At 39.2% G+C, this 16,235-nt stretch overlaps 1 protein-coding gene and 1 long non-coding RNA gene across 7 annotated transcripts in view; both read right to left on the reverse strand.

Annotated features, from left to right (window-relative positions):
* Positions 1–9,156, reverse strand: part of COL3A1 (collagen type III alpha 1 chain) — a 55,578-nt gene extending 46,422 nt beyond the window's left edge. The window contains exon 1 of the mRNA XM_010713346.4: positions 8,921–9,156. Coding sequence (XP_010711648.2) covers positions 8,921–8,999 — 79 coding nt within the window. The 5' untranslated portion in view covers positions 9,000–9,156. The remainder of the gene's footprint in view (positions 1–8,920) is intronic.
* A 2,794-nt stretch (positions 9,157–11,950) lies between these two features.
* LOC116216797 (uncharacterized) overlaps positions 11,951–16,235 on the reverse strand; it is an 86,540-nt gene continuing 82,255 nt past the window's right edge. For all 6 annotated transcript variants that reach the window (XR_014884555.1, XR_014884557.1, XR_004160275.2 and 3 more), the window contains one exon: positions 11,951–12,109. This is a non-coding gene — a long non-coding RNA (uncharacterized LOC116216797). The remainder of the gene's footprint in view (positions 12,110–16,235) is intronic.

Below are 16,235 nucleotides of genomic sequence, written 5' to 3' on the forward strand. Positions count from 1 at the left end.
TTGAGTGGGACACGACCTTCTCCTCCCCCTTATCTCAGTAAGAGAGCTAACAACTTTGTGCAATGCAGTTTCTGTTCTTTGTCTTGGAAAGATCAGCTTAGTTCAATACTCCTCTCTTGAGACTAGAACAGATGGGAAATGTTACAGTGCAGAGTATTACATATGGTAACAGCATTTATATTTTCAGATACACTGGGCAAAGTTAGCCCCCTTTTAACTCCATGGCTGTGGTGGATTTCCATCAGAGATGAGTAAAACAGCAGGGGGTCAAGTTCTAAACTCACATTATTCCCTGCACAGTTTTATTGATTTCCCTGTAATTTCAGAAGTTGGAAGTAAATGAAGGATTTGGTTCTTGTATTTAATATTCCAGTGATGGATTAAAGAACTCTGGCATATAGTCCACAGAAAAGAATCATGTCTTTGACTGCCAATAAATTAAAGGGTATTTGTAATTCACAAGGTCAGGGGAAAACGAAAAGCCATCAGGCGACTCTGAATGCCTAGAGCATCATTAGCCTAGTTTCATCTGCAAAATGATCTGTATTCATTTACTCCTCATTCCGGTCTGTACTAATTCACCTCACATTCAGTTTGGACAGTTTGTTGAGTACAGATGGCAGTATTTCATTTTTATAGCAGATATTAATTAGCTGTTTGTACGCTGGGCACAACATTCTTACTTGATAAGGCTACTAAAGTCAGTATTACAATGGTTTTCTAAGGGTGAAAAAGACACTTCAAACTTCTCTATTTTTCAAATGAAGTCCTAAAAGTTTTCCAAATGAAGCATCTAAAAGGCCAGAGATTATTTTTGTCCCTATCGAAGATGACCAGCATTGCTGCTGCCTGCCCAGCACCTCGCACGCTTTCTGCTCAGTGAAGATAAAGATCTTCTCAGAAAAGTGGGGGGCTGCAGCATCTTGAGTGGGCATAGCCAGATGAATCAGTTTATTTTCTGGAATTCTTAACAGGTATGAGAGAAAGAGCTTGAGCAAGAGGAAACCTGATAAATGAACAGGCTCTGCCCTCTTTCTTTTTTTTCTTTTTTACTGGAAGAAGTCTACAACACTATTTCTCTCTGCAGCTGCTCTAGCAAGAAAAGAATCAGTTGGATCTGAACTCTGCTTTCCTTTTTTTTTTTTTCTTCCCCTTCTCCATATTCATGTTATTCTGTCCATGCAAAAAAGAAAGCTCTAATAAGAGGACCACCCTGCCAACAGTGAAGCTACCAAAGGGCTCAGAACATTGCACAAAGACTCTTGCAAACATCTGAGCAGATTTCAATTGCTCCTTTCAAAGACTTGCAATTCCCACTACACAGCCTATTGTTTGCTTTCACTAGAACATTCCTCTCTTAAACAACTGGCACAGAATGACTGCTGCTCTGCAGGGAAACGAGCAAGCACCATACAGCAGATTTAAAGACAAGCCCAGAAAAAACCACAGATTTCTAAAAGAGCCTCTCATGAACACAGAAGTGCTTTCCAAGAGAATATGAAGGCTTTTTTTTCACTGCTTATAGCTGAAGGAGAATGTGGATGATGGAGCTCATTCTCCTTTGAACCTCAGTGTAGCTATTACCCTCAACATCAAAGAAATACACAGTGATGCTGCCCATATTTTCCGTTATCTGTACCTGAGCAAGCAAGCAACTGTTTCTATCATGTCCATTTGAAAAAGCAACTCCAACTTTGCTCTTGCCTCTTTCCCTAAAGGAAAATGAAAAGGAAGAAAAGAGAGAGCAAAAGAAGTGGCATAAAGTGGATGAGAAAGAATAGCGGAAAAATAGATATTCACTGCAGATGGCTTGCAAAACCCAGTCAGTGGGTGTGAATTGCAGTGGGAACTAATTACGTCCAGAAATTTTCCAAGAGCTGCCAGTGCTGGATTGCTGTGGGATGTAACTTCCAGACACAGATCATCATCCTTTGATATCTGCTGCTGCAAATATGCATGGTCTGTTCCTGGGTTCTGCTGTCCTTCGCAGTACTGGGTTTGGGAATAATGCAGAGCCTGAAGCCACCACAGTGACTTACAGAAGTTTTTCATATGGAAGCATACTTTTGGCTATTCTTGTAGGAGAGCAGAAGTGCCTGTGCCACCCTGCAGGGTGGGATGTACCGTAACCAGGAGAAAAGGAACAGCAGACACGAGTTTGACTTCCGCGGCAATGTATAGCCTTTTGTTCTGCATGATGTTGCAGGCCATTCTGGTACTAAGTCAGATGTGATCTTAAATTTCACTCCACTGTTAGCTGTGAAGAAGCCCTGGGCTTTTAAAATATCACAACACATTCAGCGTTAAAATATGTATGTTCTCATTATCTTTGCATTCTTCCTGTTTGATGTCCTCTGCACGCTTTCCCTCCCCTGGCAGCCACCTCTTCATGGACAGAACTGCAGACATTTTTAAAGGAGGTACTGCCTCCATTCTCCTTCTGATAGTCCATGTTTAAATGAGGGGGTGGACTTAAATGAGGGAAGATGGAAGCACTCTTAGCTAATCTGAAAGGAATCTCTTCTGCTGTCCTTTCGCTAAACAAAGCCAGAAGTCCCAGAGTTGAAGTTTATCCAAACTAAGGCCAACAAACGATTGCTATTAGAGGGGGTTATATCATGTTTTCCATTGTCATTTTGACATGAAGCAGGCACAGACTTCAACTTTGCATGCTCAGAGACAAGGAGATTGTTAATAAGGGAAAATAAATAAATAGATGCAAAAGCATCCTCAAGCAAAATGAGAACTTTTGCTATGCAGTAATAAAATGAGAAAAAGTAATTGCTGTTTGAAAATATAAATGCAACATAGATTTTCCTGTGTCTTTGTGTGAAAGATCTATTGCTTAGATCAATGATGGAGCTCATTGCTCCTTGCATCCTTCTGGCATTTAAGATAGAATAAGCACAACTCTGTTGTACTTACAGAAGAAACTTTCTAACTCCCGTAACGCGTTACAAACACACTAATTTTTAAATGCCTGTGGCAGTTTTAAGTCTGGCAGCCATAACCAGGAGCAGAGTAAGGGATAATCTTTGAAGCTGCTATGCAATGTCAAAGCAATGTGAGAAATATTAATGACACGGTCTCCCGGAACTTTTATTTCCCTGAAAAACAAAGTGTCTGACAGAGCTGAATGGAAAAGGATCAGAGAATTCATTCTAGATAATACAGGGACAAAGCATCTCTTGTCATGGAAACCAAGAACAAGACAGAAAGCAAAGCTTCACAAATTCTGTGCAGATTCAATGGAAGAAAGACAGTCCATGAAGTAGAGGCTGTCCTAAAGCAGTAACTAAGCCATATCTAGGTGCCATATCTATGAGCTACTGGGAAAACAACTGCACTGAGTTACCCTGTGGCATCCCTGTAACAGGGAGAACAGCACTGCGAGATATCTTTGTTTCCTTGGGCCTTAGGCGGGAAATGGGTTGCAGACTGAAGGCTGGGGCTGCAGCACACACCCCTTTCTGCACCCATCTACACTTCTCTCAACAGCTCCTCATGACAGAACAGAAGAAAAATAACTCTTTTCTTGTATCCCTCCTGGAGATGGAATCACATCCATACCCAGTGCTCCTTATGCACAGTACATACATCATGGATGTACTGATTACGGACAACTCGGTAAAGCACTGTAGCAGCTACCTGAAGGCAAAATGTTGCTGCTAAAATACTTTCATTTTAGATCCACTTTGGGTTGAAGATTATTCACTTATCTGCCAAAACTCAAAACCGGAAAGTCTCAGAACAGTAGACATACAAGTAGGCAACAGGTGCTGAACCCTTTAGGCCACTTTAAGGTTGTGCAACGACAGTTTACCAAGCAATCTCAAGGAGAATGAGCTGATGTTCTTTCTGCTGAATCAGAAAGGATTTTATTCAACCCTCTCAAGTTTGAATTATATTTTTTGGGAATTGCCAACAATTAATTTATTCACATCAAATTTCTGTGGTTAATTGGAAATCTAATCCAGTTACTTCAAGTCCAACAAAAAGATCTTGCTAACAACATATATTTACCTTTGCCAGTAGTTTTCCTTTTCTAAGCTGAGATCTTCTGTGTTGTTTCTTAAGCTTAGCTAAAGCATAACAATTTGGAGTTTTAATGGACAAGACTATTGCACTGATTTCCATTTCTGATGGTTTTGAGGAATCATAACTTCAAACCAACAAACTAAAATATGCAACTGCCAGAGCAGCTGTCGCTTGTGCTCTTCTCCAGACTACTAACCCTACTAAGAGTATCAAGTGCACATTACCTCCCATACTGGTAGGCTGAACCATTCAACTCTGAGATTGCTTTTAATCCACGGTGCTAGGCGACTGTCTGCATCACTGTTGTTACTGATCTACAGCATGCTTTCTTGATTATAAAGCCAGATATGCCCTATTTTCTCCACATTTCTGATTTAAACAAGGTATGACCATTAGCACATAACTGTGAAAATAACTAGTACATCCACCACAGCCTGATTTATCAGCTAGTCTGTGAAACAAAAGTCATAGTAACTTCTTTCTTTCTTCCTTCCTTCTTTTCTTTTTTTTTCCTTTCTTTCCTTCCCTCCTTTCTTTTCCTTTCCTTCCTTCCTTTCCTTCCTTTCTTTTCCTTTCTTCCTTTCTTTTCCTTCCTTCTTTTCTTTTCCTTTCCTTCCTTCCTTCCTTTCTTTTCCTCCCCCCCTTCCTTCCTTTTTTTCTTTTCCTTTCCTTCCTTCCTTCCTTTCTTTTCCTCCCCCCCTTCCTTCCTTTTCCTCCCTCCCTCCCTCCTTCTTTCCTTTCTCTGTCTCTGTCTCTCTTTCTTTCTTTCTCCTGAAGAGCATTAACTACATCTAACATCCAGCTGTTTTGTAAGGCTGGTATCAGATAAGATTTTGCAAGTGACACTCTCCTATTTCAAATCTCGAAACTTTGGCAGAAGCTGGGTGAAGAAATATGACCACTTCGTAATCCGCAATATAACTAAGGGAGCAAATGTAACGGCTCTGAAGCATCACCAGTAACATCAGTGCCAGAGACAACACTTCTGCCTTTTCTCCCTTTAATAAAGCAAGAAACAACTCCAATTCCACCTCCTCCTTTAAAAACTCAGTCTGCACAGACTTGGTTTCAAATCAAAAACAAATATGGAAAATAATGAGAGGGATATTTAATGGTCTCATTTTCCTAAGTTTAATATCTTCCAAGGATGTGTGATCTACAGTGTGCTTATGAAATTTGACGTATTTCCAAGAATATATATATAACGTTTTGAGGGGATGGGTTCCCCAGACTTTCATTTAGACAGAAGGGGATGTATAAACTTCTCTAAGCATAACCTTGCCTGTAGCGTATTCCTATAAACCAGTCGGGAAAAATGGAAGAAGAGGAGTAGCCCCATGACCTTTTCTGCCTTCAGTCTTCTAGATGATCTAAGAGCATATAATTTCTGTCGATAGGTACATATTTATCATCTGTTTTTACCTTCAAAAACCTGGAGGAGGACTTGTATGTGCTACCACAGGCTTTAAGAAAAGATAGTCCTTTTTTAAGAAAAGATAGTCCTGATTGCCATTATTATTCGTAAATTTATGAACAAAGAATGAATGTTTGCAAGGTTGCATATAGGTAAGCGCTAAAAATTTCAAACTGGAACTCTTACTGCACTCAAGCCATACCCACCTACTCCATTCCCCATCTAATTCTTTCCTCTTGAAAAGACACAAAATAATTAAACAAAAACCTGTTTATAAGCGTTCCTAATATATCGTCCTTCCTTTCTGAGTTTTTTTAATCTCAAACAGGGACTCAACATAAAGAATTCCTAGCACGCTGCCTCCTAAAGCGTACATACAGCAGTTAGATTTTATTTTAAAGCTTTAACTCGGAACTCAAACTAATAAGGAAGTTCAGTAAGTCTTCCCAGTGATATTTAAAGATACAGTCATTATCTCAGAAATGAACTTCCTGACCGGATGTTCAAGACAATACATTACAATGAAAACACTATATTACATTAAAGCAAAAAATCTAAACGGAATAGCAATGAAGGGTTTCTGACTCTGGTGTCCCCCTGCTTTTAGAGCAGGTGTGCTTTCTTGATGACCTCAACTAAGTTCCTCATGGACTGCTGGGTGCGCTTAGGAGAAGCGTCACACGACAGGTTACTCAGGTGGCATTTACACATCTTGGCTACAGCTAAGGTAGGCCCAAGTCCATCTTAGCTCCCTTCTGGGACTGTGAGAGAGGATGTGCACGTGCTTCATTTGTAGCAAGTGGAATCTGCCAATTCATCCAGCCAGTTCCCCAAAATTAATGTTGTCTTCTATAAGTCACTGTCTGTGTTGACTCTACATGCCTAAGTTGATGATGAATGTAAGCCTGAAGACTAACACATGTTACACAAGTCACGTGGGCTGGATAGGGGATGGATTTCTTTCCTGAAGGATTTAGAGTTCTTACGCTATTTGATATTTTTACATGCAGCAAGTAAAGGTGCCTTCAAACAATGGCACCTGATACACCCATCTGGCACTGCTCATGCCTGAAGTCCAGCTGTCAGCCAGCAGCAGACATTTCAGCCTAAACACGCTCAGAACTTCGCAAGACACAACACACATCAGAAAACCTGAACTGTTTCAAACTGACTCCATTTACAAGCTGAAATGGATTACTAGGACACATAACTTTTCTTCTTGGAAGTTGCAGAGAATTTCTTATTGCACAATATCCAGATTCCAAGCTTTTGAAGAAGTTCAGTCTGAGGCTGTACTCAAACTGCCATTCCATCTATTACAACAATTCAAAGAAACATATAACCCAGAGGTATATCTGACAATCCCAAACTTAGTGTATACTGAGCAGTTTCCTTAACATCTTTCCAAGTCCTGTCTGCTGGCAGGCTTTCCCAAGGAAAATTTTATATTGACTTACATTTGATACTAACCATATAAACATTTTTCTTGACAAGAGAGAGCATTTTAGCATGTCTGGAAAGTCTATTTTGAATTGTGGAAAATGTGGTTTCCCAGTCCATCACTGCCTTGCACGTGAATTCACAATGCCAATAACCAACAACTACAATCTCTTTCCTTGTGAGAAAAGCAAATTGAGCAGCGTGGAAAGGAGCATTCCAAAGAGAGGACAGCACTGGACATGCTAGGGGATAACTGGCATTTTGTCAGCCTCTGTGTAACTGCATCTCTGTAAGTAGTATGGAAATGAGCCCAGTAAGGAAATGTTACTACACCATGAAATAGGAATGTGGCTGGGAAAAGAGAGTACTCCCTCACACTTCGTTTGCATATTGTTCTTCTACCCCAGATATATACTCTCTTAAGCCAAATATGTGTTTCACTTCAGAAATGTCCAGGGGTGCAACCAGAGAGTGAGGGAAAGAGACCTGACACACAGGAAGGCTCACTTAATTGGAATAAATAAAACTGATGTTTGTTCTTTTCATGTTAGATAGTCCTTATCCCTCTGAAGTCAGAGAGAGGTAATATGCAACACATATTTAATACAAATTATTTATGTATACTACCTTCTGCGGTAAGCAGAGAAAGAATTCAATGCATGCATTTGCTCAAATTTTACAGTATTGTCATCACTGAGTATTACTGGAAAGCAGTGTATAAACAGGAAAAACAGAAATAGAAAAGTGCTAGTGTACAGTACACTGCATTTCTTGCCCACAAGACAGCTTTCTTCCCAGCTGCCCCACAGCGCAGTGAGGAGGGCTGCTGCTGCTGCTGCGAGCGATGCAATCTGGCTACCAGAGCTGGTCGCTGGTCTTGCGAATCCTCCTCCTTTCCAGGTTGGCCTAGGCAGGTAGGTTTGCCATCAAATGGCTAAGGGAGGAATTTTTATGATTTGTAGCATACAGACCAGGGAAGGGTGTGGTTTTAAAGGCATTTGGCTTTCCTTTGCTACAGCTTATCTGGCTGCCACTAAACGAGCGAGTTGTGAAGTTATTCTCTGACTTAATACAGGCATAAATACATTGCAGATCTTCTAAATTCACCAGAAAGAGAAATGTTCTTAAGGAAGGTCTGGTCTAAACTGCTTGGCAAGTAGGAACAGAACACATCCAAAAAAGGTCAGACATACTTGTGGAATGTCAGTTGTTTAACTTAAATAACGATACCACACTTATCTCCACAGTAAGCTCAATTATCCAGTATGAAGTATTTCTTTCCTCCCTCCAAATTCCATGCTCATTGCTGCTCAGTGAACACACACACACACACACCCGCTCGCACTCCTAGACCCCATGAGCCGCTGGTCAGTCCCAGAAGGGACCAAAGCAGCCTGCAGATGTGCAACAGAAACTGTCGCAGCTGCGGGAATGCTTTCACACTCCTGCTTTATGTCAAAGGAAAAATCCTGCACACTGACAAATATTTTTCATATATCACTCTAAAAAAACTATCGTGTCACAAGTGAGGAGGACTTTTAGGCTGTTTTCTGTGCACAAATTGCTTAAACAAAGCCTCATGCTGCCGGGGGAGAAACAGGCAAGTACAAAGAAGAGCTTCAGATACAAAGCTGGAAGCGAAGACTTATTACTTGTGACAAATAGCTTCCAGACAGCACCCAGCCAGCAGTTCAAATGCTATTCTGCATTAAAGGAAACAGTCGCAAAACTCTTCAACGCCTGTAACAGGAAAACAAGTAAGAACAAGAAGAAATGCAGCACAGGCAGAGAGCACCGCACGGTTCCTTTAGCCACAGAAAAACAGCAAAGCGAAGAGCAAACTTAGGAGGGTAAAGCACACTCCTGGAGCTTCCAGCTTCAGCGTTCACTGCCTGACTGCTGGGTTAGTGAAGGAAAAGTGTTCTGGTGAGATCTGTGAGTACATGTTTCTTACCAGCTATTAAAATGATTGGTTTAAATAAAAAATAAAACAAAAACATTAAATCATAAGAAACTTGAATTACTCACCGTCCTGTTGTGCCAAAATAACTGAGGGTTGAAACACGGCAAGAATGAGCAAACTTACTTTTTGCACAAAGCTCATCATGTCTAAATATTAGACATGAGACTCTCTGTGCAAAAAGAAAAATGGGGGGGAAAGAAAAATCTATTCAAATTAGCAACATCGGTTGTTCCCTGCCCTTCCAGCACCGGGCCATGTACAGAACTCAGCCACAAGCATTCCCCAGCTTTGGCCTTAAATAGGAAAAAAATTGGCTTACTTTAGTTTTCCACCCCCTTTACTGAAATTTGAGAAGACGACCCATCCCCTAACACTAAATGAATGATTAATATTTCTTTTGGCTTTACAGAAGAATAAAGTCAACTAAACAAGATATACAGCACATCTGGAGCGTTTGTGCGTGCCTGAAGTGCATGCTGAGCCTTTACACGCGCAGTTAGTGCACGCCGTGTGTGAGATGTATGGATGTGAGAAAAGGAATCCAGCCATAACCTCCCTGGGGCAAAGCATTTTTCATGCAAATCAGCAGTCACTGGGTACAGCCCAAACACAATTTTTAATTCTTAGTGTTCCCCGTTTGAAATGAAAGGTGAGCGCCTTAGGTGACACCACAAACTGAGAAATCTCAGCTATGCATATCTAGGTATTTTTGCTGAGGAGCCATCGGAGTTAATGAAGGGGGGGGGGGGGGGCTAAAAGCTGCAACACTTCTGTTACGGTGCTTTTCTCGCATCAGACACTGGGAGAAATGTCACATTATAAAAAGTAATTTAAAAAATATTATTCAGAGGCACTGATTTCTCAAACTAATACTTTTCAAATAATTCAGCTTTATGATATTATTACTGCATTTGCAAAGGATGCAGAACAAATACCATCTGTTTCTTTACTCTCTGCTCTTCAAACAGGAGGGCACATCTGAAAATAAATCTACTATTTTTTATTAGCCTCATTTCTTTCTTTATTCCATATAACACTTCACTGAGAATAAGGAGGATCAGAACGTAGAAATCTATTTCCCAAATCAGATGCCTTAAGCAGATTTTATTACAAACGTAGATTCATTCAGAATGTAGATTTAATTAAAAGTTGGGGGAACTCCACAGTAAACGCAGAAAGCTATGTCACTGTGCACCTCTGATAAATCAGCAATCAAATTAATTACTATTCTCAGCTAATTTACTCCAGCTGGTTAACTGCAGGAGTGCTCACTCATTTACTCTTAAGTATCGCTAAGATTACAATTAGCCACGGAACAGTCTCTTGTCAAAATGCATTTATGCATTATATCCCAAGATCCCCAAAATCCTAATCCCAAAAATGGATTAACGTTTCTGCATGCATGAAAAAAATAAATAAATCGAAGCATCTCGAGGTTATCTTTTCATCTGATAGGTATTAGGTCTTACTTCAAAACCTATTTATCTGAAATATATTTGCAATTTAATGGAAAAGTTCACTTCTTCCTAGGTCACTTAGGGTGAGGCAGGCAGAAACAAGTACAGAGAAGTCTTAACTCAATGCCACTTTCAACATGTGCAAAGGGTCTCTTCAGTGTTTACACACTCATAAGGTATGAATGGCTTCATGTATTCCAAAAGTATTACGCACAGCTTTTTTTTCAAATGAATTAAGTACTCTCAAATTGTCCATTTTGTCTGTGTTAGGATGGCAGAGTTATTTTACATAGCTTTAGGCTTTCATATGCAGTATCCTGCTACATAATAGGTTAGGTTATTTGGCTTATAAATTTCAAGTAGCTGCAATAAACAAACAGGTAACCACCTGCTCTTGAGCTACCCTAGCTAGGAAGTTAAAATGTTTCAATCTTTATGCATATGCCTGTAAGCTTTCTCTTCTTTTGAAGTTATGCTCAGGACACAGCTCAGAACCACAGTATCTACTAATAATTGGACTGATTTGTTCGGTGCCCTTCAACAGAGATGTATAACAGGACCAGCCCAAAGGAGCATCTTCTGATTGCTTTTCTGCATGGGTTAGCAGAACTGTTATTCAGTGACTAAATTGCCTATCTGTGTAACTGCTTGCTGTAGTTCCCTGCCCCTGCAGTCAAAATGAATTTTATCTTTGTGGAATATGGTATAAAAAATGGGTCAACCGTAGCTGTGTACATGGCCAAGGGTATAGACTAAAATATTAAAACTGTACAAGTGCAAACTTGAATCCAGGCTCAAAATGCTTTGTATTTGCCTATCTCTACGAGGTTCATTGAACCTAGACGTTGGATTAAAACCATTCTCAGCTATACAATGAAAGTTAAACTGAATTAATTATTTATCAAAATTGTACTCAGATAAGTTTTCTACTGGCACTTTGTTTCTCTGTATTAACCCTTACATCTTTGTCACAGTAATTATTCAATGTACATGGAATGTCATGATTATTACATGGTAACCGTTCACACTGAAATAGCCAAAGAAAAATGCAAGAAGTTTGACCACGGTCTTTGACTTAAAGCCACTTCATATAGAATTCTATGAATTTTTCTGCCCATTTGACAACACCGAATATTTCCTTACAGTTCCTGAGTTTATCCTTTTTAAAAAATCGAGGGCAACCTGGATTGTTCACTGTCTACAATAAATTACACTCCAACTAGACTATGAAGCCATATTTCTCATGACATGCTATTTGCGATATGCAGTGTGGAACCAATCTTCATGCTTCAGTTCGTACAAAAATTAATTATGGGGTTCCCGAATAGAAAAATGACCAGTATCATTTGATGATTACACCCCATAAAAAAAACAAAATTACCTATAGACATTAGCCTCCTTGAGTTCTGTGTTATCTTTGTTGTGTCTCATCAATGAATGGCAATGATCAGCTTCACTGGAGTTTCTCATTAACGCTAGCTTCACGTAAGAATGGGTGTAGTCTCGATTTTATATTACTACTGTAAAACTATAAGGCAATTGCCTTTAATTACCATGAATCAATTCCTTTTGGTAGGACATTCACAATTCTGTTTGATTTTAATTACGTGAACAGACAGTGCTACAGCTTGCCTTGAGTATTCACGGGCACTTTCTGAGCAGAGGCTTCCCTTTCACATCCTCTTCGCAGGAGAAAAAACCCAGTTATCTTGATTTTTGAGTCTTGCAGGCAATGTAGGAGTATTTAGTGGGCAGATCTCATCATCAGGAATGTAACGTCTCGGCATCTGGACTAAGCTGGAAGAAAAAATTCATATCGTAATCAGAACATTCACATTTAGAGAGAATCTGGAACACTTATTTGTTATTGAAGATATTTTCTCTTTACTGTAGATAACATGGAAGACACGTCGATCCAAGCATTTAATCTGAACAGTCAGTCTTCAAATTTTTGTCACTGGAATTACCATTGTGTTAGAAACAAGAAACTTGGTTTTGTTCAGTGAAGACTTTAATGACAGTAGAGAATTGTGGAATTTAAAAAGAGGTGTATGACTTCAAAGAAATAAGAAGCTGAAAATAGTGCAAATGATGACCAAAGGCAAAAGCAAGCAAAAATGAAAATGATACTTCACTTAGGGAAGTCTCCTCAAATGCCACATCACCAAAGTCTGCGTTAAGGTCTTCAAAGTTTCCTTCATGGACTACTATTTTCCTTGGATTGTACTCTTAGTGAACAAACACACACTGCTAAGATACATCTATCACACTGCTTTCTCTTTCAGGTCACCTTTTAGAAACAGTTGATCTATAGGAAAACCTGAACATAAAACCACAAAACAAACAAACAACTTCCTAGCACTTTAATCCCCTCCTCTTTATCCAGCGAGGATGTATCAAGCTGCAGCCCAATATGTAACATAAATTGTTTCTCTTTATGTGCTAGAAGTAATGCAAACTACAGCCAAAGCACTGATTACTTATAGAACAATCACAGGAATTAAGGGAGTCTCCCATCTTTCCATTTCACTGAGATTATTTCCTACAACAACGGGAATCAAGCTTTTGAGATGAGCCTCTTTTTCACATGCTTCTGCTTTCAGCTTTGCACGGCTTCAACTTTTTTCACAAATGAAAATTCTTTTTTTGCAGAAGTCCTCTGCAGATTAAATAAAATCCTTCTTCTGAGTCATGTTGGGAACTAACTGTCTTACAGCACAGCTGTAAAGGCTCTTAAAGTAGAGCCAACATTATGACTGCACTAGGGTGAAGCAGACAGCACCCACAGCATTCTCTCTTCACAGCAGGAGGAATGCAAGCCAAATGAGTTTAATGACCTTTGGGTGTACTGAATGCTGGGGAATTCAAGATCTGTGGCCAGGGCGTGGTTTTTGTACTGAACACACACCTACTTCTGTCGCCAATGATGAAATCTGTTAATTTAGAACACTGGCGCATTGCCTTGGAGAAGATGCTCCTCCTTTTCACTGAGGTGTCAGACTTACTTTGCAAGGAATCCTTTCTGTTCATCTCTAATTCTGATTTCTACTGTACAACTGAAAAAAACAGACTTGCACTTTTTTAAAGAAATAGCATAATTCCACCCACTTAATAAAATACTTAATAGAACTTCTGGGTAAGACTTTATGTCAGGACAACGTCACGCAAAGGCTTTTGCACTCTACATATTATAGCTGCTAGATGAGCAACAGAAGTACAGAAAAATAGCAGAAAGGATATAATTAACTTAAAATAAACTTGAATGTGAGTTGGTGAGCTATATTTAATTTTACACGACTGCCAAAATTTTGTTTTCCTATATCTCCAAGTCTGTCAAGAGAGCAGCTTGAGATCACACCAGCATACACAGGAGGTAATCCCTGCAGCACAGAATTTGCGCAGGAAGCAGGGGTGCACCAGGTAAGCCCAACTGTGCTGTTGGCTCGGCTGCCTCAACTCAAAGCTCTGCGGTTCCAGGCAGTACATGGAGTTCCCAGCAGCACTCAAGTGTGTTGCGCTATAGCTGTTGGTTCACATGGGACCTCAGAAGAGAAAGGTTCCAGATTTTAGGTCTCAGGACTAGCAATCCTGCACACTTCATCAAGTTTTTGGGTTTTGTTTTTTTTGCATCTTCTAAACAAAAAAAGAACAACAACTGTAATACACAGGCAGGAATTATTTAATTCAAATTACTGTTTCACATTTTTCTGTTCTCTGATTTATTGTTTTTCTAATGAGGGAACAAATATTCTTGTTTGCGTTTACTAAAGAATAACAGAAGGCTATCCGTGCTCAGATGACTCATCCTTTTGAAAAAAAAAAAAAAGAAAAGAAAAGAACACAGGACTAAGTGTTTTAACTCTTGATCTGTTTGGAATTAACACAACTCAAAGCAGAAGAAATTAGCGAGGAAAAATTTTTTTTTTTAGAAAACTCTATTCAAAATGAAGAAAAATGAAGACGTGAGTAGGTCAAGAGAATGCAGCAAGAGAAGATTCTTCTGTGAGTAATGAAATCCTGGTCTTCAAAATGAAAAAAGAAAAAAAGAAAAAGATTAAAAAAAATAATAATGAAATTCTGATCTTCAAGATGAGCACTGGACTAGTTTTCCCTGACTGACTGCATGAGATGGGTATGATGTTCTCTTCTGGATCAGAAGTGCTCCACGTGTCAAGAGAGCACGTGGGTTTCCTAGAACAGAGAGGCAGCGGTCAGCTGCTTCTCTGAGCGGAGTGGAAGATGACCAGCCCTGCTGCTGCTGGGTGGCCTGAAAGGCTGGCTCCTCACATCTGTTAGATGGGATCTCTTCTGATCCATGACCTCGTTACATGCATTCCTCTCTTATTAACTCTAATGTATTCTCACAGATCCCATGATGCGTCTGCTATCGGAAAGTGGGAAAAGTTAGGAATTAAATTGAGCATTGTCATGCACAGAAGAACTCCTATACTATTGATCTGAACCTCTTTTATCATTAAGCTCTCTATTGGCTTGCAGGTTCTTGTCTTAATATCACAGAATAGAAAATTCTATATTTTATATTCAGACTTGTAAAAAGCAGAAACATATCAAATCAATATTGATAGCAACTCTTCAGACAAGCCTGGGAAAGTTTGTTTTTTTTTTAGAAAATCTGGGTAAAAAGATGCCACAAAACCACCCCCAAGTAATAACAACAAAGTTGTGGTGGACTCTGCTAACAAAGTTAAGTCGTTAGAAATAATCAAGAAAACGGAATGAAAATACCACACAAGCATTATTCTCCTTCCTTATGAACTCTGCGGCACAAATCGTAGTAACAGTGGTATGATTCCAACAAACACCGAATTCCATCTTTTTTAAACTACTTTTTTGTACTCCTTTTGCCTCAGCCTATCCAAATTTCCAGCCTGCCCATAAGCACATCCTTATCGCCTGACTGTAATGTAACATGGATTTTCCACGCACAGCGGGGACATCTGTTTACACAGGCATCTACGTGTTCTTAAGACATATACTTTTCTATCTCCACTATTGCCCCAAAGACCCATGCTTATAGTGTGCAAATTATGCATACTGTAAATTTTGTAAATGTAATGCATTTACAAAATCTATACTTCAAAAGTGTTTGCCATTGCTTTATTTTCCAATAGTAGCAACAGAGCCCTATTTATACTGCCTTGACCCAGGCCTGGGTTGCTATCGGGCAGTCCTGTTATATTTGTGACAAGAAAAGTATTTTTCTCAGACAAGCTACCACATAAAATGTAAATTTACGGCCTGCCCAAAAACCTGTATTTTAACTACTCTGTGAATACAAAAATTGATATGCTCATTTAAGATTCATTTACTCATTGTGTCTTAAATAAGAAATTTTCTGTCTAAAATAAGAAATTTTCTAAAATATTCAAAAATAAGAAAATTTTCTGTATCCTTTCTTAACAATTGCGTGTCATGGAAAAGTAGAAATAAATATCATAGAAAAAAATATACATTACTAGTAGAACAATGTAATATTTTTGAAGTGAAAAATCTTCTTACTCCATAATTTAAGAATGGAGATCATTTTATACACACATCAGAAAACTCAAACAAGTGCCTACTCCCATAGAGTATATCAATGTTACAAGGTATAGAACTTTTCTTTTCAAATGGCAGAACACTGAATACACCGATGAGGTATACTGAAAAACAAGTCTATAAGCTAGTACTGTGATTACAGAAGCCATTTTGAGAGTAAAGATATAGAGTATGCCTTGAAACAAAAATATACCTCATCCCACCTTCCCTCAGCTGACCTCCCCATCCTCAAAAGGATGTTTCACTAAACTCCTGATAGAGATCAGTTAAGTTCCAGGATCCACGATACTTAATTAATCTTGCTTACGGAAAATTAAAAGAAGTAGGAGCAGAAAAAATCTCTTGATGGATGCCACCAAGATAT

The sequence above is a fragment of the Meleagris gallopavo genome, chromosome 7 (genome assembly GCF_905368555.1).
Source record: "Meleagris gallopavo chromosome 7, MGAL_WU_HG_1.1, whole genome shotgun sequence".
NCBI classification, from domain to species: domain Eukaryota; kingdom Metazoa; phylum Chordata; class Aves; order Galliformes; family Phasianidae; genus Meleagris; species Meleagris gallopavo.